This window comes from Aedes albopictus, chromosome 3, assembly GCF_035046485.1.
Source record: "Aedes albopictus strain Foshan chromosome 3, AalbF5, whole genome shotgun sequence".
In the NCBI taxonomy this organism is placed as follows: Eukaryota; Metazoa; Arthropoda; class Insecta; order Diptera; family Culicidae; genus Aedes; species Aedes albopictus.
Genome location: NC_085138.1, coordinates 197,399,729 through 197,423,284, shown reverse-complemented (window position 1 = coordinate 197,423,284; position 23,556 = coordinate 197,399,729). Strand labels below are relative to the sequence as shown.

Here is a 23,556-nt window from a genome sequence, read left to right as displayed (position 1 = left end):
TAGAAGAATGTTAGATGCAAATATATCTTGACACCATTCACCTCTAGTAATGATCAAGTCCCATTCAGGAATGATTTTATGAGTTGGGCCATTTTACCCCATCTTGGCATTTTGGACTTTGTTCCCCTACCCTTGTGCAAGCCTATGTAGCACTGCCCGCTCAAATTATACTCTGTCGGTCGGTCGGTCGGTCAATCGGAAACCGGTAGGCGCAGCTGACTCTACTTGGTGTACTGGTGATGAAAAATGAGCACGCGACGCTTAGGTATGACTTAGCCGTACGATCTGTATTGATAAGTGGATCTAACGCGTTCAATGACTTGTCCGAGCTGCCCTCTAAGTTGAATCTGGTTTAAACTTGTTTTACGAATATTTCTCAGTGTTTTAAAATAAATTTGTCCGTGCTTGAGAATGGAAATACATAGCTAATCCTAATCTTATTGAAGTAATACGTGTTTAAAGTCCGACATCTCATTATGAATCCGGAATACTAATAAATAAACAAGTAGAGCTTTTAAAATTATGATCAAATACACCATATACGAGCTACTCAAATTATCAAGGGGATTCACTAAACAAACAGCGTAAACCGTTGATAAAATATTTGCCTGCGTAAACATCGCGATCATCATGACAGTCATTGATTATTTTTCATTCGCAATTTCATGAAACATTTCAATAAGCAGATAAGCATGGCTTACGCAGCTATTTACGCTGTTTAATGACATTTCTCGATACTTCTGATCTTCTCGGTAAAAACGCCTATCTTGGGCAATCTGTATGTCCTATCCGTAAAAGCCGCATTTGTATCATCTTCTAACGAGTCTGTCTTGGATGTACTTTCAGTTATGATGAGAAACCGCCTAACTAAACTGTAGGTTCCAAGTATTGGTATACATGTCCTTCTGAAATTCCAATTCATCCTGGGACATCAGGAGAGATTCAGGAACAACTTCGGTCGCCGAGAGGACAATCGCAGCTATACGGGCGTCCCGCAGACGCCACATTTGATGTTTCAGCGCCAAAAAATTATGTTGGTAATGATACTAGAAAGAACGACCTATGTTCAAAAGAAGGAAAAACTCATGCTGAGAAAAGATGAGTTTAATTCTCGGTCCCTCCAGGAACTTTTCGTGAAGGGAACTTCCTTGACTTTCTTGTTTATAGCGTATCTTCGTGCCTGACACACGATAGCCACACGAGGCTACCCATGACATGTTCAGAATGGCTGTGCAGATGTGCCTAGACCCAGGCGAATTTCCGGAGAAGTGGAAAAGGTAAAGATTGGTACTACCTAAACCTGGGAAGCCACCTGGTGACCCGTCGGCACACAGACTTATCTGCCTTCTGGACACCGCCGTTTATACCGAGAAACCCGATGACTCTGGCCTTTCGGATAGGGTCGATCGGCTTCCGGTAGAGTCGATCGACGGTGGATGCTATTAGGGCTGTAACCAAAACGGCCGAGACAGCGCTCCAAAAGAAGCGAACGGGAATTCGCTACTGTGCGGTTGTCACGCTGGACGTAAAGAATGCATTCAACAGCGTCAACTGGGCCACCGTCGAGTGCGCCATACACTACTTAGGAGCCCCGGTTAGCTTATCCGGATATCCTGCTCCCCCTCCCCCGGTCAGCTTATGCTGGATACTGAAGAGCTACTTCCAGAATAGGGTGTTAATCTATGACACCGATGGAAGCGAGAGGAGCTACGACATCACCACGAGGGTATCTCAGGGGTCCATACTGGGCCCGGTACTATGGAACGCGGCGTATGATGGCGTATTGAGGCTCAAACTGCCACCGGGCGTAAAGCTGGTCGGCTTGGCCGATGATATTACCTTCGTGGTATACGGCGAGTCGATAGAGGAAGTGGAATTGACAGCAACGCACGCAATTGGCATAGTGGGTGACTGGATGAGGTTTAGACATTTGGCATTCGCGCACCACAAAACGGTGGTGGTGGTGGTGGTAAACAACCGCAAGTCTGAACAACAGGCAGTGGCCACCACAGGCGGATGCATGATTCGAAAGCACGTAGAATATGCCTGCAAAAGGGCGATAATGGCACTGTCAAAGATAAAGTCAAATAGCATGGTCGAAGGCGCTAGTGGTCAATCGGAACGTGAAGTGACTTGAGAGTACCCACAGGCTGATGTGCCTTAGGGTGGTCAGCGCATGCCGCACGGTCTCAAAGGACGTGGTATGTGTGCTAGCGGGCATGATGTCCATAGCAATAGTGGTGGCAGAGGATGAAGAGTGCTTCAAGCGACGCGGCATAAGTGGACGAGCAAGCCCCATGGCGGGTGAATTTTCACTTGACACAATTTCTGTCAGGCCATGGGTGCTTTAGGTTGTATCTGCACAGATTCGGACATGCAGACTTCCCCGCATGTCCAGAATGCGCAGACTGCGACGAGACCTCGGACTATGTGCTCTTTGAATGCCCTCGCTTCGTGGAACAAAGCCTTTCCAAAAGTCATCCCCAACAAGCGTACCAGGAAGGTAAAGAAAAAAGAGAATGATCCCCACATAACCCGAAGAACCACGTCAGGACTTGTCCACTTTTGATCCTGGAGCTGTGGGTGCAGTCGAATCAGGATTGTCATTAGCGTTCGACGTATCCCAGCCCAATGGTTCTTCAGTCTGTGCCGTATTTGTCGACTTGCTGGTTGTTCTCCATCAGCAGACCGATTGTCGAAGTTGCTGTGGAGGTTCCGATGACGGGTTGGCGACGAACTTCCACAGGTCTTCCCGGATCAGCAGCAGATTAGTACTGAACTTCAAGCTGCTTTAATTCAATCCATGCAACTTCTTCTTCTTCTCTGTGGCTCTACGTCCCCACTGGGGCTTGACCTGCCTCGATTCAACTTAGTGTTCTTTGAGCACTTCCACAGTTATTAATTGAAGGGTTTTCTTTGCCTGCCATTGCATGAATTTGTATATTGTACACTATGCCCAGGGTGTCGAGAAAATGTTCCCGACCGGAACGGGGATCAAATCCACCGTCTCTGGATTGGCGATCCATAGCCTTAACCACTAGGCTAACTGGAGACCCCCATCCATGCAACTTACAGACTTTAATTTTCTCCTTTTCGACTTTCGATAGAAAAAAATATTTTACTTATTGCTACGGTAACAGGTGCCAGAACACTGGGCCCAAAACCTCTTGAAGGAGTTTTTTTTTGTCACTCCAAAATGATGAAACGTTTGCATTTTTAGCTATTTTTTTTATTTTTCATAAATTTTATAATTTTTCTTCTATAGTTTGTAAATTTATTCGACTTGAAAAATTTTGATTTGAATTACTACAGGGTGGCAAGTGGCAACTAAATGTTGTAAAACGTGTTTTTGAGATTTCTCTAAAACTTCAGAAAATGAATGACCTAGAATGATCCATAAACTTCCAGAATGTTTGCTGAACAGAGTAGAATAAACATCGCTGTAGGACGAATGAAGAACATGTATTGTAACCATAGATTATTTATTCAGCATTCAAGGGACAGTGGATAAGCTAGTAGATCCCCAAGGAGGACACAAACGTCCCTAAAGATTTGTAATTCAAGAACATCGTTTTGATAGTTCTTGCTAATCGATTTTTATTACGAATCAAATCGAATTACAATGCATTTGGGATTACAACACAACACGCAACTAAATTGTTACTTATACACCGTATATGACGTAGTAGTGTATGATGGTGGTGACCTCTTTTGCGGCGTGAAATAAACACAAACATTTCCGTATGGTTGGTCGGTCAGTATAAAGAACGAGAGGATTGCGTGTCCTATGCGTCATAATGTTATTTTTCGCATTAATGACAAATTCCGCCATGAAGAGAGCCTTGGGTGGGACAAAAACGTCTCTATCAATGACTGCGCACAAATGCGTCTTCAGAAAACAAAAAAAATCGTTGATTGCATTTGGTCACAAGCTGCAGCAGAGGCGCCTGAAGTGCAAGTTCCGTTTTTTTCCTAACAGATTGCTTACTACAGCGCTTAATTACCTCTACTGGATGCTACTGACCCGTCTGTTTGTAGACTATCAAGCAAAGGGCTTGTATAACCTATGCATGCACACCTACTGATAGTACTCAAACTCGTGGAGAGAATCACGACGACGACGACGACGGTGGAAATGAAGGATGATTCCAGTCGTGTTCGCTGTAGGGCGGCGCATTCGATGCAGTTCGAATGCTTCCGTTCAAGAACATTTGTAAACTGCGGCAGTAGTGTAACTGCTGCTGCACACAATCGGAACGTTCTTGGCCTTCAAAAACTACTGACAGCGATTTGATTAACTCGGAGCGTGCAATAAATGATGGTGATACTGGCCGTAGGGTGGAGCGAAATGGAAGAAACTAGAGCTCGAAGCAGATTTTTTTTCATTCTTTAAAAGTAAGGCTGCTGGGAATAAATTTTTCCTGGTCAAACTTTAGCGAACAACTGCATGAATTTGTCTACTTTTGTTTTTTAGCAAATACATAGGCGGATAAAGAAAATTCCCATTTGATTGAATGTCATTATTTCTACAGAAAGTCTGTGACTTATATTATTTTAACGACTAATATTCTTTAAACGCTTCCTTGACCTGACAAAAGGTTTATCCACCTGGTTTACGTGTAACTCAATACAAATACAAATTATTTCAAGCTTCAAAACACCAAACAAAACATTTGTTACTTACTCCAGACGAGATGGCACAAATTTCCCAAATGTAGGAGAACGTGCCTCTGGAACCATCCTACTGATATTTACCTGATACTCCAGACGTAGCAAAATAAACCCATAAAATCTCAACAGCACAAATCGGAATTTCTATCGGTCAAAAGTAGAACAGCAATGCTTTTCTCACAGGATAAACATTTTTTACGATATGACAAGCTTATACACAAGACCGAAGCATTGAGAAAGTGCGTATAAACGGTAAGAGCAGATGATGAGATGAATGAAATGATTGTTAATTTATGCCACACGGTGTGTTGAAACAGGATTATTATCGCACTTTCATGAACCTAAAATATTTTTTCGTTATAAGTTAGCCTTAGCTGTATAGAAAAAGATTCTGGAGGCTAAAAAATCTTTCATCGGGGAAAATGAAAATAAATTCGATTTTAGTATTTTACCACTTTTCTCATATAATATGGTATTACGCAAATCTGCTAAAACTAAACTTCGCTAGAAAAATTCCCCTTTCTAATAATAAATCTGAAACCATTTAGAGAGAAACGATTGTGAAATTCTGTACAACGTGTTTAAATGCATTCGGCGTTCGTTTCATGTGTCCAGCCCACTACAGTCTGCCGAAAGTTAGAAATCATCAGTCTACATTCCTTCTATATGTCTGGTACATTGATATTTGTAATGGAGGTAAACAAATACTATCCATTAGTGCGAATCATACATTTGAAGAAGCAGCATACACCTGTGACGGATACAATTTGCATCACATACTCTCCTAATTTGCTAATTTGTCTGAAATGGCGGGTATTAGTTGCACATACTTTGCATGTCAATCCACATCCACATTAATATTTGCCAAAGTATGAGTCGACTTTACTGATTGTGCATGACTTATTTGTAAAAATTCTGCCTCTGATCTGTTGAGGACTTTTGTCCATACAAAGTCTTCAAATTTTCAAAGGCTGTGGATTTTGTTCAGTGAATAGTCTCACCGTAGTTATTATCTTGTTACTTATAAAATGATACCTTTGGGATTAAGTGGGCTGTTGAGTCTCTAATAACAAAAAGTTGACACAAAATACATAGGATTGGCGTTGTCATATTATGTTAATGCAATCAAAAACGATTATTCAACATTTGGTTTAGAATAAAGTACACCGTGGCAAGGTGAAACGTGTGGGGTAAGATGAAACAGTAGATTAACGTTATATAATCTAGTCTGGATAAACAATTTGAATGGCATAACAATTTTGACATCTTATAGTATATGCCTAATCCCGTAACGTGGGTAGATCACCTTAGAACGGTGCGTTGCGGTGTAAAGCCTGGAACACATAGCGTCCGTTCCGTCGAGGTTTGCGTTTTTTTGACAGTTTTCCCATGGGAAATGTGTCAAACTACTGTCACGCACACGCAAACGTATGCATTGTGTGGGGCACTTAAGATCTACCACATTGCATCAAATTATAATCTTGCTATTTTACTACCTAAAGTGGTAGCATACTAGATTAAAATTTGATGTATTTTTGTAATGGTTATGTTTTAATTTATGTTTTGTTTTTAACTTCTAATAAACCTTTCTATTTCAGGAGGATTCAGGTAATTTTATTGTATAATAATACCATGTTTTGAAAAATAGTAACTGTAACGAGCGTATCACTTATGCCTTATTCAGTATATATTACTTGATCCTTTATTCTCTTTTCAATGAAGAATCTTACCACCATTCCTGGCGCACTAATCAATATTTTTTAGCAAATCACCGTATGCATCACCATAATAATACATGCGAACATGTTTAAATACCTATATTGTTATTTGGAAGCGTTTGGTACGGGAGGTCCACGCTTCCATCTTTCCCCTCGACTTCAAGGTGTAGAATGTTTTCAAATATTGACTATGTTGAAACCTTTCTATCCCTTGAAATCTTCTCTGCGGTACATGCTGCGCAGTTGGCCTGGCCGTTAGACAAGAAAAATGATAGACTTGAAGAGTCTTCATTTTCCAGGATGCATTCAAGTAATGGCTGCGTTAGTGTGGAATTAGATTAGATTAGATTAGATTGTTATCAAACATATCAATTTGCAAGTAATCTGATAAATTTCAATAATAGTAGTCTTATGCAGTGATTTTTTTATATGTTCGTCTGGGCCATCTGTAGTTTTCGTTTTATAAAGACACTTGATAAAAACTTCATGCATTTTAATGGTTTCAATGTTATGGCTGCATAAAATAAAGTTTCGTTTTCCCAAGTAAAATTCCTCCTTTTAAGGTACACCGGGGCAAGTTGGAACTGGTGGGGCAAGATGAAACAGCGGGTTAACATTATGTTTTCTAATGAGAATAAACAGTTAGATCACCATAACACATAGTTTTTGATTCAAACAATCTTTCAGCGAAGGAAAAATTTCCAATTTGTATTGCAATCTATTTCAAAACCTCGTGTTTCATCTTGCCCCACCCGTTTCAACTTGCCCCGGTGTACCTTATAAGAAGTGTGTTTGACAACAGATTCAGTATGGGGAGAATTGCCACTTGTCCTTGCGGAGCGTGATAAAATCGAAATAGGAAGGAATAGTGTTTAACCCTTATGTGGCCGGCAGGGTACCCGGGTACCCAGCACCCATTTAAAATACACGGTGTAGAAAAAAGCAAAAAGTTTGCCGGCCACATAACGGTTAAAACGACTAGTCATAAAACAGACAAATAGAAAGAATGTAGACTTCTATGATTTATGACTTTTGGCAGACTGTAGTGGGCTGGACACATGAAACGAACGCCGAACGAATTTAAACACGTTGTACAGACTTTCACATTCGTTTCTCTCTAAATGGTTTTAGATTTATTATTAGAAAGGGGAATTTTTATAGCGGATTTTAGTTTCATCGGATTTGCGTAATACCATTTTATATGTAAAAACTGGTAAAATACGAAAATCGAATTTATTTTCATTTTCCCCGATGAAAGATTTTTTAACCTCCAGAATCTTTTTCTATACCGCTAAGGCTAACTTATAACGAAAAAATATTTTAGGTTCATGAAAGTGCGATAATAATCCTGTTTCAACACACCGTGTGCCATCCACCAAACTTACGATAAATTATGGGTGACGAGCGTGATTCAATGCGTATGGTTTGCACAGGAAAGTAAACGTACTGAACTGATGTATCGATAGGAATTGTTAGGACGTCTCCGATAGTTTACCACTTGGTTTACCATAGACAAAATGGTAACAGATAATACCAAAAATTTAAGGTTAAATTGAAAATGTGTGCATTTGATGAAGAAATAAAAATAATTTGCTGACAAAAAAGCTGATTTAACCCATCTAACCATAGGCGTGTTGCGTACCATCTACGGCGGAGTGCAGATGGAAGACGGGACTTGCAGATGGAAGACGGGAAGACGGGAGACAGATTGGAAGACGGGAAGAAGGCGAATGAACCACGAGCTGCATCAGCTGCTAAGAGAACCAACCATCGCCCATACCGTGAAAATCGGGAGGCTACGGTGGGCGGGTCACGTCATCAGGATGTCGGATAGCAACCCGACTAAAATGGTTCTCGAGAGTCATCCGACCGGTACAAGAAGGCGTGGAGCACAGCGAGCTAGGTGGGTCGACCAAGTGGAGGACGATCTGCGGACCCTTCGCAGAGTGTGGAACTGGAGACAAACAGCCATGGACCGAGTGGAATGGAGGCGGCTACTATGTACAGCAGAGGCCACCCCGGCCTTAGCCTGACCGGTAAGGTAAGTAACCTCCAGTTAACCCTCCTTTGGCATTAGGCCCATTAGGGTCATTTTTGACCCAAACTGTACACTACGTAAGCGAGCTGCTGCCAACGTGATGCAAAAGGAAGGTTAAAGATGGCTAGAAACAGCCGATTAGACCTCTTAATCTGTTCGAGCTCACTATCGCTGGAGTGCACATCACCCTGGAGCCCTTTGCCATCATGTACTTTGTCTTCGACACATTAATGACTAATCCGATTCGCCTGGCTTCACTCTTTAGTCGGATGTACGTTTCCGCCATCGTCTCAAATTTACGAGCAATAATATCAATATCATCGGCGAAACCAAGCAGCTGAACGGACTTCGTGAAAATCGTCCCACTCGTGTTTATCCCCGCTCTTCTTATTACACCCTCCAAAGCAATGTTGAACAGCAAGCACGAAAGACCATCACCTTGCCGTAACTCTCTGCGAGATTCGAAGGGACTCGAGAGTGTCCCTGATACTCGAACTACGCACATCACTCGATCCATCGTCGCGTTGATCAACCGTATCAGTTTATCCGGGAATCCGTATTCGTGCATAATCAGCCATAGCTGTTCTCGATCGATTGTATCATACGCCGATTTGAAATCGATGAACAAGTGATGTGTGGGCACGTTGTATTCGCGGGATTTCTGCAACACCTGGCGGATGGCGAACATCTGGTCCGTTGTAGCGCGTTCACCCATAAATCCAGCCTGATATTGCCCCACGAACTCTCTTGCAATCGGTGATAGACGGCGGCATAAAATTTGAGAGAGTATCTTGTAGGCAGCGCTCAGTAGTGTGATCGCGCGGTAGTTCCCGCAATCCAACTTGTCGCCCTTTTTGTAGATGGGACACACGATACCTTCCATCCATTCCTCCGGTAATACTTCCTCCTCCCAAATCTTGGTAATGACCCAGTGTAGTGCTCTCACCAGTGCTTCTCCACCGTATTTTAGAAGCTCGCTTGGTAGTTGATCTGCTCCAGCGGCTTTGTTGTTTTTCAACCGGCTAACCTCCTGCTCAATCTCTTGAAGGTCAGGGGCCGGAAGTCTTTCGTCCTGTGCACATACTCCTAGATCTGTTACCACGCCACCTTCGGTACTTGCAACGTCGCCATTGAGGTGCTCATCGTAATGCTGCCGCCACCTCTCGACCACCTCACGCTCGCTCGTGAGAATATTCCCGTGATTATCTCGGCACATGTCGGTTTGTGGCACAAAGCCTCTGCGCGAGCGGTTCAGCTTCTCGTAGAACTTTCGTGTGTCCTTAGCGCGGTACAGCTCTTCCATCGCTTCGCGATCTCGTTCTTCCTGCTGGCGCTTCTTCATCCGGAAGACTGAGTTCTGCCTGTTCCGCGCCTGTTTGTAACGTGCCTCATTCGCTCTCGTACGGTGTTGCAGCATTCTCGCCCATGCTGCATTCTTCTCGTTTTTCAACTGTTCACATTCGCCGTCGTACCAGTCGTTTCTGTGATTCGGAGTAGCGAAGCCTAGTGCTGTAGCCGAGGTACTACTTATGGCGGATCGAATGTCCCTCCAGCCATCTTCAAGTGTAGCTGCGCCAAGCTGCTCTTCCGTTGGTAGGGCCACTGCTAACTGCTGCGCGTAGTCTTGAGCCACTTCTACGTTACGCAGCTGCTCGATATTGAGCCGCGGCGATCGACTTCGACGTGTGGTGATAACTGTCGAAAGTTTTGAGCGCATGCATACAGCGACTAAGTAGTGATCCGGATCTATATTCGCACTGCGGTATGTGCGTACGTTGGTTATATCTGAGAAAAATTTACCGTCGATTAGAACGTGGTCGATTTGGTTTTCTGTTTGATGGTCGGGTGATCTCCAGGTGGCTTTGTGGATATCTTTGCGGGGGAAGAAGGTGCTTCGGACTACCATACCACGGGAGGCTGCAAAGTTTACACATCGTTGGCCGTTATCATTCGATACGGCGTGCAGGCTGTTTCGCCCGATTACCGGTCTGTACATTTCCTCCCTTCCTACCTGCGCGTTCATGTCGCCGACAACGATTTTCACGTCACGCGGCGAGCAACCATCGTATGTTTGCTCTAACTGCGCGTAGAACGCTTCTTTCTCGTCATCGGGTCTCCCTTCGTGTGGGCAGTGGACGTTGATGATGCTGTAGTTGAAGAAACGGCCCTTAACTCTCAACATGCACATCCTTGCGTTGATCGGCTGCCACCCGATCACACGTTGTCGCATCTTGCCCAACACTATAAATCCTGTTCCCAGTTCATTGGTGGTGCCACAGCTTTGGTAAAAGGTAGCCGCTCGATGCCCGCTTTTCCACATTTTCTGTCCAGTCCAACAAAGTCCCTGCAACGCCACGATGTCGAAGTTGCGGGGATGTAGTTCGTCGTAGATTATCCTGTCACATCCTGCGAAACCTAGTGACTTGCATTTCCATGTTCCAAGTTTCCAATCGTAGTCCTTATTTCGTCGTATGGGTCTTTGCCGATTGTATCGAGTCGTATTTTCTCCTATGGTATTCGCAATGGGGATTTTTACGGGTGGCTTATTGGGCCTACGCCAACACTCCTGTCTCGCCGGAGGGCCATCGTGCCAGTTCTGTTTAACGTCCCAACCAACACTGGGACGACCACGCTGATGGGGCTACCACCTTGGATCTAGCTGGGCGTGATGCAGCGTTTCTTACTCTGCCGCTGGATGCCAGAACAGACGCTGTTTGAGCCGCACCTCCTTGGTGAACAGACGCTCGGATCGTACCTCAGAAGGACAACAGTGCCCAGGCTGCAGTACCAGCTAAGCACACAACTCTTAGCTGGCGGTCTTTGTCATCGCTCGACCCGTTTCCACATGAGGTAGGAACTTGTGAGGACCAGAGCTATATTGGACGCTCTCCTTATCGACTCACCGTTTTGCAGCCCGGTTAACTGGAGGTGCCACTCGCGTAACTTCCCCGGTGTTCGAAATTGATCAAAATTGGCTGTCATCGTACAGTTCCCCCCAACCTGTACCATGACAGTTGAAATCTCCCATAAAAAGTCGTGGCTCAGCCATAACCGAGCAGATGTGTGCGAGAGCCCTGCGAGATGTCGCAGTTCTCGGAAGTAGATATATGGAGGCAACACTGAGGCTTTTACCTCGGATAGCCATCTCACATGCGACGGCTAAAAGCACCACACCGTACGAGTCTGATCGTTAGAGATGGATGACGTCGAACTCGGCAAAAGGTTAATTGGCGAAAGGCCACTGCATTGTCAGAATGTTTTAGGCATTGCACCAGAATTACTCATCCATTTTTTTTGTCTAGTTTTCATTTTAAATTGCTTCTGGCATTACATCAAGAATTTCTTAAAGCAATCCGTTCAAGAAATATTTCTAAGATTTCATCAGAATCTCAACGGAATTTCACAAGGACTATAGTAAAAATTCAGCCAAAGGCGGTTCTAGAGGTTCGGCTGTATTGCTCCCAGAGTCCCTTGCGGGATTTTTTCCGAAGTTCCTCCTGCAATATCAACTGGACATTTCCGTGAGTTTTCTTTTGGAGTTTGTCCCGGGATTACTCTTTAGTTTCCCGGGAGTTTTTTTTGGGATATTACTTAAAGGTTCTCGTGAAATTTTACCTGAGATTTCTATCAAAGTTTCTTCCGGAACTTTTTTTTAGAAGATTTCTTTCGGTATTGCTTCCGGAAAGTCACTCAGAGTTTTTCTGTATGTATATTGTACTTTCTCCGCAGATTTTTCTCCAGGGTTTCTCCTTGTTTATTGTGGGATTTCTGATGAGGGAGATAATTTTTCATGGAACTCCACGAATTCTTCCAAAGGGTTTTCCCTGTATTGTTGCCGGGATTTCTTGAAGTGATCCTCCTTAGATTTTTTGATATTCCCAGGATTCAGAGTTATTCCCGGAATTCCTACAGGAAATTGACCAGGATGTTACTTTTTGGGATTTCTCCAATGGTTGCTCCCGGAGCGCTTTGAGGAATGTTCCAGAAGTTTTTCTCGGAATTCCTCCTGGGATAACATACGAAATCCATCGTTGGAATCCAGGTACAATCTTGCGAGAAACTTCGGGAAAATCTATTGGCGACATCATATTAGAGAAATTTCGATGAAATCATGAGAAAAACTGGGACATCATCAAAAGGTCTGGAAATAATCCCGGGAGGAAACATTTGGGAAATTCCAGAACCTCTAAGATGCATTACGAAGAGGAACTACGGGAAACATCCGACTAGAAACCCCCAGAAAATCTCTGAAAAAACTTCTGCAGAAATCTCCCATAAATCTTGGAAAAACTGTTGGAAAGCTATCATGGAAAACTAGTATGTAAGTGAAATTCCTGAACATTGGCTACATTTTGGAAAGATCTCCGGCGAGAACCCATCGAGAAACTCTGGAAGCATATTAGGAAAACCTCTAGAATAAATCCAGAGGAATTTCGAACCGAATTCTGGATATATTTCCAAGCCAATTCCTAATCCTTACAAAAACATGTCGACTTTAGCGTTATGTAATAAATGGATACTGCCTTACTAGTATCCATAAGACTAGCAAGAATAACCAGTACTACCCATTTTATTTGAAACTTTTTATTTTCCATCGTAATTTTTAGCTTTCCGTACGATTTTTATCGAAATTGCTGAATTGCTACAGCACCTGGAGCTAAGTACTCAAAACTTGTAGTTAATATTATGTACTTTTATATATTTCAAATGCTTAGTTATTATTATAAAAATAACTATAGTTATTCTATACACAGTGTTCGAAAAGCGTGACACGTTGTGTTAACTCGTTTTTTTTATACGAACATCTTCCACAAGTAGTGATCACTATAAAAACTGAAGGAAACTCAAATTTACTACTTATTAATCCTGATACGCATACGACCCTATGTTTTCATTAGGCATCTATCACATTCTCATGGATATGTTCACTGGAATGTGATTCACCCTAACAAATCGCCGGCAATGTGCGACGAAGCAAAGGAATGATTGCTCGTATAAGCGTGTGGGTAGCGGTACTCTGTAGCGACAGCGACCCTCTAAATAGTTTGATTGTCCGCTAGCTTATGAATGAACCAAAGATCTCCCGACCGGCGTGGAACGGCGATTCTGGCCATTGGGTGAGATATTTTTATAATTGCATAACACAAACTGAGACTGTCCTTCGCGTACTAAATGTTGGATGTTATTTTTGTAGTGATTATGTAAATTTATTGGAATGTCATGCAAAGCCGGTAAATATTTTGATCGGGAGTTCTTTGACCTTTCGTTTGCTTCCAAAGCTGTATGAATCCGGAAGATGAACCCTTCGTCACTATGAAATCATTTGAGGTTATAAGAGGTATTGATTTTTCCCCCCGGACCGGGCGGACAGACGGCTGACTGACACTGACCTTTCCTGACACGCAGGCAGATTTTGTGGGGTTGAAGCCACCCAAAAATAGAAACTTATCCGGCGAACTGCTTCTGTTGCTACACTTACCTCGAAAATTTTCACCAGCAGGTTCACGTACATCCGCCGGACGCCCAAGGATTTCCCCAACGAGGCCATGAAGATGATGATAAACATCATCCATAGGAACGGACCCAATGTCAGCATCGACAGGACCGCACTAAATGCAACCATCAGACCCATCGTGTCGTGGTTTGTCTTTTTCCCTTACGGTGCTTCCTTCAGCCAGACAGCAGGAATAAAAAAAACTCTTGTTTGGGTTCGCCCCCAGGAGCGTCACTTGACCGAACAGAAAATCCTATTTTTCCACCGAAACACAATCACTTTATCACCATCACCAGCGATTCTAGCACTTCGTCGATCCGTCCGAATTTATACTTCTCGCACAAAATACGGCCGCGTTTATTAATTCCCGACATGCACCATACAGTAAGCCAACGCACAACGTCCGTCCGTTCGTTTCGTCCGACGACCAACCGAAATGCGGTCCACTAGCCACAAGCGCAGTCAACAAATTGACTTTTTGCGTTGCTGTTGCTGCTCGCGGCTCCGCTCCAGCCAGATGGACGGATGGATGACGGTTCATCTCACAAACACACAGAAACACCGACGTCGATCGATGACCAGTTGTCGTTTCAGACGGGGGGTCCCTTCATGGTTACCCTGGCGGTTGGTAATTTAGGAGTTTTCGATGCAAATAATGTGATGTCGAAGAATTTGGCTCTTAACGGTAGTGGTTTACACACTGATATGATTTTCAATCAATATCCGTTCAGTTGCACAATAAAATACCATATTTATCATTCATAAATCAAACGAAATTAATGTTCAAATTAATAGACCAAATTTCGAGCGTCCTCTGCGCTGCCCGTTCTTGCACCCCTCGACCCGACCTTAGCATAACGGTTTTGAAAAATGCTATGACGCGGGATTCATGGCGTCGTCAAAGCGAGGGGTGATTCGGGGAAAAAAGCTCTCGTTGCGTGCGAGCTTTGAAAGTTTCAGCAATAAAGCGCGCCACCAGCAACGGTCAAAAAGTACCATGAGGCGCCACCATCAGGTGGGTGGTGCATCAGATGAAAACCACCCATTCAATGCTTGCTGGCGGATCACTGATGCGGAAGAGGGTTGAGCTTATCGAGAGAAGAACAGTTGTTGGATGGAGGCGCCTTGTTGCTGGTGAACATTCTATTATTCGTTATTGCTGAAGCGTTATTGCCCAAAGCTGACCTTATAATATCTGCAAAAACTGCTGCAACCGGATGCAGAAGATTGACGCAACTCTACGACGGCAGCAAGCAGGATTCCGTGTCGGACGATCCTATGTGGACCACATTGTCACGCTCCGTATCATCTTCGAGCAAATCAATGAATTTTAGGAGTTTCTCTACCTCTGCTTCCGATCGTCTCAACCACGAAAATATGTGGGGAGCCCTCAGGTGCAAGGGTTTCCCTGAGAAAATCATTGGTCTCATGTTAACACAGTACGGGATATTTTCGATATTTTGTTTGAGCAAAAGTTTGGTTAACTGTGTTGTTGTATTATTTATTTCTTACAACTTCAACAACACAGTTATCCAAAATTTTGCTCAAACAGCATCAAATTAGGCAAACCAACGCTGTTTGCACCATTTCATTGCAGAAACGGAGAATTGATGATCTCACCATACAAAAATCCAGCTCACTACTTTCAATCTAGTACTTCACTGATTGCTTCCTATTGATCGTGCACCAAATCGTGGATAGCTGTGGCAGCCCACTACCATCGAACACCTAAATGGCTTTCAACTAACTGATGACGTTGCTCTCTTAGCTCAACGGCGTTCTGATATGCAGAATAAGCTCGATGGTCTTGCCGATCGGTCCTCGGTGGCAGGTCTTACTATCAACGTCCACTCTCTCGTTTGTCGGGTGAGGATCACTGCGTCCAGATTTTAGAACTATTGTAATATATCCTTTTGCTGTGAGGTACCTTGGTATCGACTGAACTCAAGACCATCTATTATTGATGAATAGAGATCCTGAGTTACGGTATGTGACTCCCCCATTCTGGCGAGACTAGCTTTATGAAGCCAACCACGTCCTTGGGAGATAAGATCCATATGTCAGCAGGCCCTAAAAAGGGCTTGCTGAGAACTTTGAACCTACGTTGGGTGAGTGCACTGCAATAGCAGAGGATGTGTTCTGATGTTTCCCTCTCCTCGTCACAGAAGCGGCAATTTGAGGTTTGGATTGCTCCGATCTTTTGTAGATGGTATCTGCAGGGGCAGTGTCCAGTTATTAGACCGGTGTAGATGTCGAGATCCCTTTTGTTGAGACCTAATAGTTGTTGGGTTTTCTTGGGGTTAATCGTTACGAGCCTTTCGGATTGGCTCGTATGGGGAAGTGCATTCCAGTTTGATGTGATTTGACTGACCATAAATTTGTTCAGTTCCATTTTTACAGAGCAGTCTGAGATCCCGCAGAAGGGCTCAGGGCCAATGAACCTTTGATTAGATTCATTCCTGGCTAGCTCATTAGCAATCTCGTTTCCCTCTAGACCCGTATGTCCTGGGATCTGTGATATCGAGATACGACATAGGAGGCCTTGAGATAGGTAGCGTAGTGAGAGTGAGTTGCGAGGACACAACGGAGTGACAGTTGGTGAATATAAAGAATAATAATGGAAAATCCATCCTCTACCGTTTTAATTAAACTCCGAATTGGCCAGATATCACAGGATCCAATATAGGTAGACTCGATTGCGTATGGATAAGTTTTTCAAAGCCAGAATGCATTCCCACACTAGCTTTGAGTTACAAGTTTAGTTATTAAGCGACATAAGGGCCGCTTGGCTGTCAGAGAAAATACATATTTTTGCAAACCTATACTTTCTCCTCAGGAATAATAACACGCATTCTAGTATTACATATATTTCCGCCTGAAATACTGTCCTAAGTGGGCAGAGATTTTTGTTCTAGGGCCATAGATTCCGGAGCCTGTTAGATTATTCATTTTCGAACCATCTGTGATGAAATTTATAGAGCCTGTTGGAACGCTGGGTCCACCTCACGGTCCACCTCCTTCCCACTCCTGGCGGGAAGGAATGAACACATCGTAAGGTAAGTCAAATTCCTACTGCGGGATTTATGGCAAATTCATTTAATATGCTGAGGTGACCCGTAAGGTCTCCCGACAGTAGTGTTTTTGTTCTCTTTAACCATAGAGCCCTTTTTTTTCGCTTCCAGCTTTATGAATTGATCTAAACGGGGCAGGTGAAGCATTGCGTCTAAGGCCAAAGTGAGTGTACTACGAACAGGACCAGTGATGGCTATGCAAGCGGTGCGTTGGATTTTGTTGAGCTTAGCCCTTGCAGCAGCCTCATTAGTTTTAGGCCACCAGACAGGAAGCGTAAGTGGTCCTGGGACGGACAATGGTTTTATATATCCACATGATCATACTTGGTTTTAGGCCCCTTCTTTTACCCAGAGTTTTTGAACAAACCCAAAGTGTATTGATAACTTCCTGCATAACTGATTGGAGATGAGAGTTCTAATTCAGTTTTGCGTCGAGTATGACACCTAGATATTTTACTTCGCTTGAATAAACTAGTTGTGTTTGATTCAAGAAAGGGGGTTTCAGTTGAACCTTTCTCCGTTTGGTGAAAGCGATAATGGAAGTTTTTGTAGGATTTATGCCTAGTTGTTCCTTTTGACACCAGGAAAAAGTGTGATTTAGGGCAGATTGCATTCTTTCCACGATAACACTTTCGAATTTGCCTCGTACTTACAATAATGACAACGTCATCAGCATATCCAACCACTTCGAAGCCTCTTCTCTCTAAGCTGTCTAGAAGCTCATCCACCACCAGTGACCACAACAAAGGAGAAAGCACTCCGCCTTGCGGACACCCCCTTGTTGCTTTAACAGTAATGTATGAACCACTAAGCTCAGAGGAGATTTTTCGATTAGCTTGCATAGCATGTACCCAGGTAACAATGCATGGGTCGAATTTTCTCCTCAACATTGCTGACCCTATAGACGAATAAGAAGCGTTATCGAATGCGCCCTCAATATCAAGAAATGCTACAAGAGCAATTTCTTTTGCATTAAGTATTTTTTCGATCTTTTGAACTACTGTATGTAGTGCCGAGATCGTAGATTTTCCACTTTGATAAGCGAATTAGTTTTTTGACAAAGGCATTGCTTTCATATATTTGTGATTTATGTACTCGCATAGTATCTTTTCCATAATTTTGAGCATTACAGAGGATAAACTTATCGGCCTGAATGCTTTGGGGTTGGTTTTATCTCTCTTTCCTGCCTTCGGAATGAAGACAGCCCGGATTTTACGCCAATCGTTAGGTATATGCCCCAAAATCAGACTCGCCCTAACAATCTCAACCAAGGGTGGAACTAGTGTTTTCTCCTCTTTTTGGATCAACGCTGGGAATATTCCATCCATGCCAGGAGACTTAAATGGCTCGAAAGATCTCACAGCCCTCTCAACCCTGGCCCGAGTAAAAGCTTCCTTTGCAGCCTTTATTGCATCTTTTTTAGATCCAGAACCCATGATTGGATCTCTTGTGGATCTGAGACAGCAATTTCAGTGCCTTGGTCGCCGATGCTGGACTCAGGGATTGAATCAGGGAAGTGGATCTTTAACAATTCGCTCAGTGTATCGCTAGGCTCTACAGTGCGCGAACCATCCGTCTCTCGGAGGCTACCCACACCATTGGAGTGGTCTTTTGCAAGATTGATTGATTGATTTGTCTTTATTTAAGAGACTTTCAACCCTCTTTTGAAAGAGTTTTTTGGAGTCTGGCCACTACGGGTGTATTCTCTATGTATTCACACATTAGAATCCACGATTTCCGTTTGGATGACCTTATTTCTTTGTTGTAGCTCGTCAGGGCCTTTCTGTATAGGCTCCAATCGCCGGTTCGCTTGGCACGGTTGAATTCCCTACGCGCAGTTTTCCTAAGCTTCTCAAGAGTGTAGTGACCACTACTGTAATCGTGAGTGATTGAGTGCCACAGCACTTCGAAGATAGTTTTAAATAAAGATCGGGTTAGTTGTTATCCGAGCGTGCAACAATATACATCTCGGTGTTATACCTCGCGCATCCGAAATATATCCGTGTACTACCAGATATTACAAAGAGTTTTATTCCACCATGGAACGTCTCTACTCGAACTAATTAAGGTACCCCGGGGCAAGTGAGACCTATAGCTAGTATTTTTTTATTATTTATTTTTAAGACTAACATTCTTCATGGAAAACATAGGTATCACACTTACGGATACTTTGAATACAAAAAATGTTATTGTTTCAACCATAAAGAGACGATAGGGTAAACAGGTATAATATGTCCCCCTTAAGCAGAAATGGCCATATATCTAAAACTGTCACCTTATTCCATCCATTGTCCACTGCAAATCGTTGTTCCTAAAGTCAGTGAAGTGTTGCATGCAAACTTTGCCTTTGGAGGGGCGGCTATGGAAGCTTTGAAACGTTTTTCAAAAACGTTCCAAAATTTGCCTTTTCAAAACAAACGGGGCAATACGCCCCACCAAAAGAAAAACGTCCAGCCCCGTGATAAAAATGTCCCAGGGAATAATTCCACCACATGCTTATCCTAGGGCGGTCTTTAAACAAGTGTTTAACTGCATAAAAGTTGCAAAATAACACAAGCGAACAAAACTAGCTTCGTTTGTAATGAAGTCAGCTTACAAGAGGTAAAATATTACGTTAAAAGCCTCGATTGCGAACTTTTTGATATTTTTATTGCTTTTCTGTACCAATCAACTAACAGGCCAGCTTGATGGTAATTATTCTTCAATATTTAAGATTTCTAATCGATCACGCATGCGAAAAGCGCTTGAATCGTTAGAAAATGAAGGGGGGCGTTTTGCCCCGGTGGGGCGTATTATACCCTTTTACCCTATACGTTGTTGTTGTTCATATGTAATTTTCAATTCACTAGGTGAGATTGACGTGCTCTACTACATTCGTCGTTTAAAAATAGATTTGTTATTCTGCAAACACTTTTTTGGTTTCAGGCTAGTATTTCTAGTTCTTGCAAATTATTTCAAGCGAAAAAGCTGTATTTCATTTTTATTTATTACCTTTAGTTTACTGCTCTCAGTTGCCCCAGAGCATTTCGCTATCTGGGGCAAGTGGGACTTATGAGAATAAACAAACACAATTTTATGGGTTCATCTCGTATTGTCCAGCCTAAGTTGAAATTAGCACGATAGTCAATTAAAATTGACACGTTAAGTAATCTACTGTCGAATCATACTTTATTACCTATATTTAGATTATGAAATCATTGTTTTAAAATGGAAAACCTTGGGTAAAACAAAAAAATCAAAAGCATGTATTTTTTATGTTTTATGTTTTCCTCTTAATATCTTACATTATTTTTTCACTTAACGATGCATAATGCATTCTTCTGAGCATTCAGATATCGTCCATAAAAAAATAAATTAAGGAAATAGCCTTTTCAAAATTCATGATTAAAAAAAAAACATTATTTAATGATCGTAAGATTATGTAAGGGAGAAGATATTACTGAAAATCTCGAAACCTCAGATTTACTATTGGCGAGATTCATCAACTATATAATAGCAAGACCAAGTTTTGAAATCTTTTGTCTCTTCACTTTATGGCGCATTTTGTATAAAAAAATCAATTTATTTTGTATGAGCTGCTAGAGTTGATTTAAGTTTTTTTCCCCAGCGATTTGTTAAGTGTTACATATTTACATATCATACAGTTGCGTTAGTTATGGTTAACGAAGCCAATTCTCCAATCGCACAGACAGACCACCCCATGCATGATACCATAAACCTCTTCTTATTTTAATCTCTAAACATAGTCATTCATATAAGAGATTTATGATTTATGTTACCTTATTTGTTGCAACTTATATTAAGCCCTTTGAACAAAAACTCTGAATAGGTTCCACTTGCCCCGTGAAACGCAGTAAATGAAGATCTGCTACACTTTTCATTATATGCAGAATATATGGAATGTAAGAATTTTGAAACAATTTTTTATGCACGTTAATAAGTACAAATATACCAACAACGTCTTTTGGGTCCATTGGAATTATTAAAGAATTTGTGCTCTAAATTTTTTGGCATGACAAAACCAAATTAGCATTTTTTTAGGTCCCACTTGCCCCGGGGTTCCTTAATTTAGTTGGGGAGCTCTCTTGGTAGGCGTTTAGGATTTTGTTTTTAATGGATTTGGACGCATCTTCCAATTGTGTTATGGACTTGATGTGACATTCTATGATGCACTCTTCAGATTGTAGGATAGCTGAGTAGGATTCCCAATCAGTTTTCTTGGTATCTTTAAACGTTTTTTCTATCGTTAGACCCCCTTCCCATTCGAAGATGATGTGTTTGTGGTCTGGCATTGATATTTCTTCAGAAACATGCCAGTTTTTTATTTTATTTTATCACAGATAGACCGACTACATAGAGTCAAGTCCAAAACTTCCTGACAAATGAAGTTTTCAATCGTGGGCTTGTCACTAACATTACAAATGCCAATGTTCTTGGAAGAAAGAAACTGTAACAGGTACTCACCTCTGGTGTTTATATTTGTACTCCCCCATACGGTGTGATGTGCATTTGCGTCACACCCTATGACGAAGGGGATGTTGTGATGGTGGCTGTAGGCAAAGAGCGCAGCCTATGTCTGGAGGAAGGATTTCGTCCACGTCACCTGGGAAGTATGCCGAGACCACCAAGATCTCCCTACTCCCTCAAGCAGAAGGTACCTCCATCCTGACAGCTACGATGTCCGTTTTTTTATGAATTTTGAAATTGGAAAGTATTTACAGTTGTTATGTAATAAAATAGCCGCTCTAGGAGAAAGCTGGCTGTCATCATATACCAATTTACATGAGTGTTGTGGAATACCTTGTATTCTGGATTTATTGACCCATGGCTCTTGAATGAGGGCCACGGTTAGATTCTCTTTGGTGAACCTCCGACAGAGCACACCCGTTTCGCTCTCAGCATGGTGGAGGTCACTTGCACAACTTTAGTTGCCATTTCCGGGGTTCCCGCTTTTTCCGGACGACGACTGTCCGGCTTTGGATGTTGCGGATCATCAGGATGTCGTTTGATGTTACATTTTGGGTTGTTTCTCTTCCCTGTAGCGACCTGGCCCGCCAGTTTCGCCTCTGTGGTCAAACTGTCGCTTCTTGCACCCCCTTTGCCTTGTTTAGATACCTTTGGTTTGGTACCACTAGAGCAGGGGGTCGCATATAAGCTTCGAGCTTTTCCTTTAGAGGCGGACTAACTAGCCATTATGGTGCCTTTGGGGTGAGATTTACTAACCTCGCCCGAACAGGAGGCCTCCTCAGATTGCTCTTGGGTAGGCCTTCCAGTCGAATTGGCGGTATCGGCAGTCGGTTGATCTGTAATCTTCCTTAGTTGGATTTCACCAAATCGGTAGTTTAGGCCTTAGGGTGTATTTGGACTTTTTCAACTTTTCCATCGACGCACCCTCTACTGTGAAGATCCATTCGACATGAATGTTCTTCAGAATGGATCGTTTCACAACACGCCATTTAGTTGTTGTGATGTCATTTTGGCTTTCTATGAGAGCCTTTATTCAATCGTCGTCATAGTTGGAGCTTTGTGGGAAGAATGCTCGGATCATCTCTGGACGTGGAATCGCCACTTCGTCCATTGCCATTAGCTCTGCACCTTCCCAGGGTTTCATGGATGGGGATATTCTCTTTAACCACTCAGCAATCTCTTGATCCTTACAGATTAGAACCATGTAACCGGACTTGTAGATGAGATTGTTAAATTTGGGTTTTATTGGCTCGTTTCGCTGTTGAACTACTCTGAGCAGGAGTGCTTTTTGTAGAAGGTCTAGCTGGGTTGTAGTGAGTTGGATGGTGGGAAAGTCTTTGAGTATTATCCCGACCTTCACGCTTTTGGCCATATCACTGTAGCTGAAACCAGCTGTTTTTCTCATGGGTGGGTTTTGTTGTCCAGACACGTTTTTCTGAGGCGCGCTGTTTCATCAACGTCCACAGACAAGATCAAATCTTTGGATGTAAACACGGTCAACCCTTCCAGCTTTACGGTAGCTAGGCAAGCAATAGAGAATGTTGAAAGCTTCCTATATCTTGGTGACCAAATGGCGGCACCAAGATGGACAGAGGTGCACGGATCGCGACGTCGAGGGTTGCTTTTGCGTGTTTAATAAATGCATGGTAAAACAGTCAGAACAGAACAGTCAGAACTGAATTTTTAACTCAACCGCGAATTTTTAACTCAACCGCGAAATCTGTACTGCTGTACGCCAGTGAAACCTGGTGTTTATCAGTGGAGAGTACTCAACGGCGGCAAGTCTTCATCAATCAATAGATGCCTCCGGTATATAACTCGTGCATTGTGGCCTTACAATTGGATCTCCAACGTGGATCTACATCGTCGATGTTTTCAAAGGCTCATAACCTGCAAGCAATCGTTAGATTGGAACCCAAAAGGACATCACAATAGAGGCATGCTCAGAGGCTCATGGTGGCGCAGCCTGAACAAGGCGATAGCGAGCAATCGTCCAGGATAGAGATCTATCAATTTGGCCCTCTGCCCCACCATGGGTGCTCAGGTCTGAAAGTAGTGAAGTGAGTATATCAGTTTTTTTTTACCCAATCTTACCCT

General features: G+C 42.8%; 1 protein-coding gene across 2 annotated transcripts in view; it reads right to left on the bottom strand.

The window, feature by feature from the left end:
* The window catches only part of LOC109427263 (glycerol-3-phosphate acyltransferase 3), a 45,639-nt gene extending 31,217 nt beyond the window's left edge, over positions 1-14,422 (bottom strand). Inside the window, exon 1 of one of the 2 annotated variants that reach the window (XM_062858196.1) lies at positions 13,907-14,422. In XM_062858196.1, the coding sequence (XP_062714180.1) occupies positions 13,907-14,059 (153 nt within the window). In that variant the 5' untranslated portion in view covers positions 14,060-14,422. The remainder of the gene's footprint in view (positions 1-13,906) is intronic. The other variant, XM_062858197.1, reaches the window with a different exon arrangement.
* Between the last annotated feature and the right edge of the window lie 9,134 nt (positions 14,423-23,556).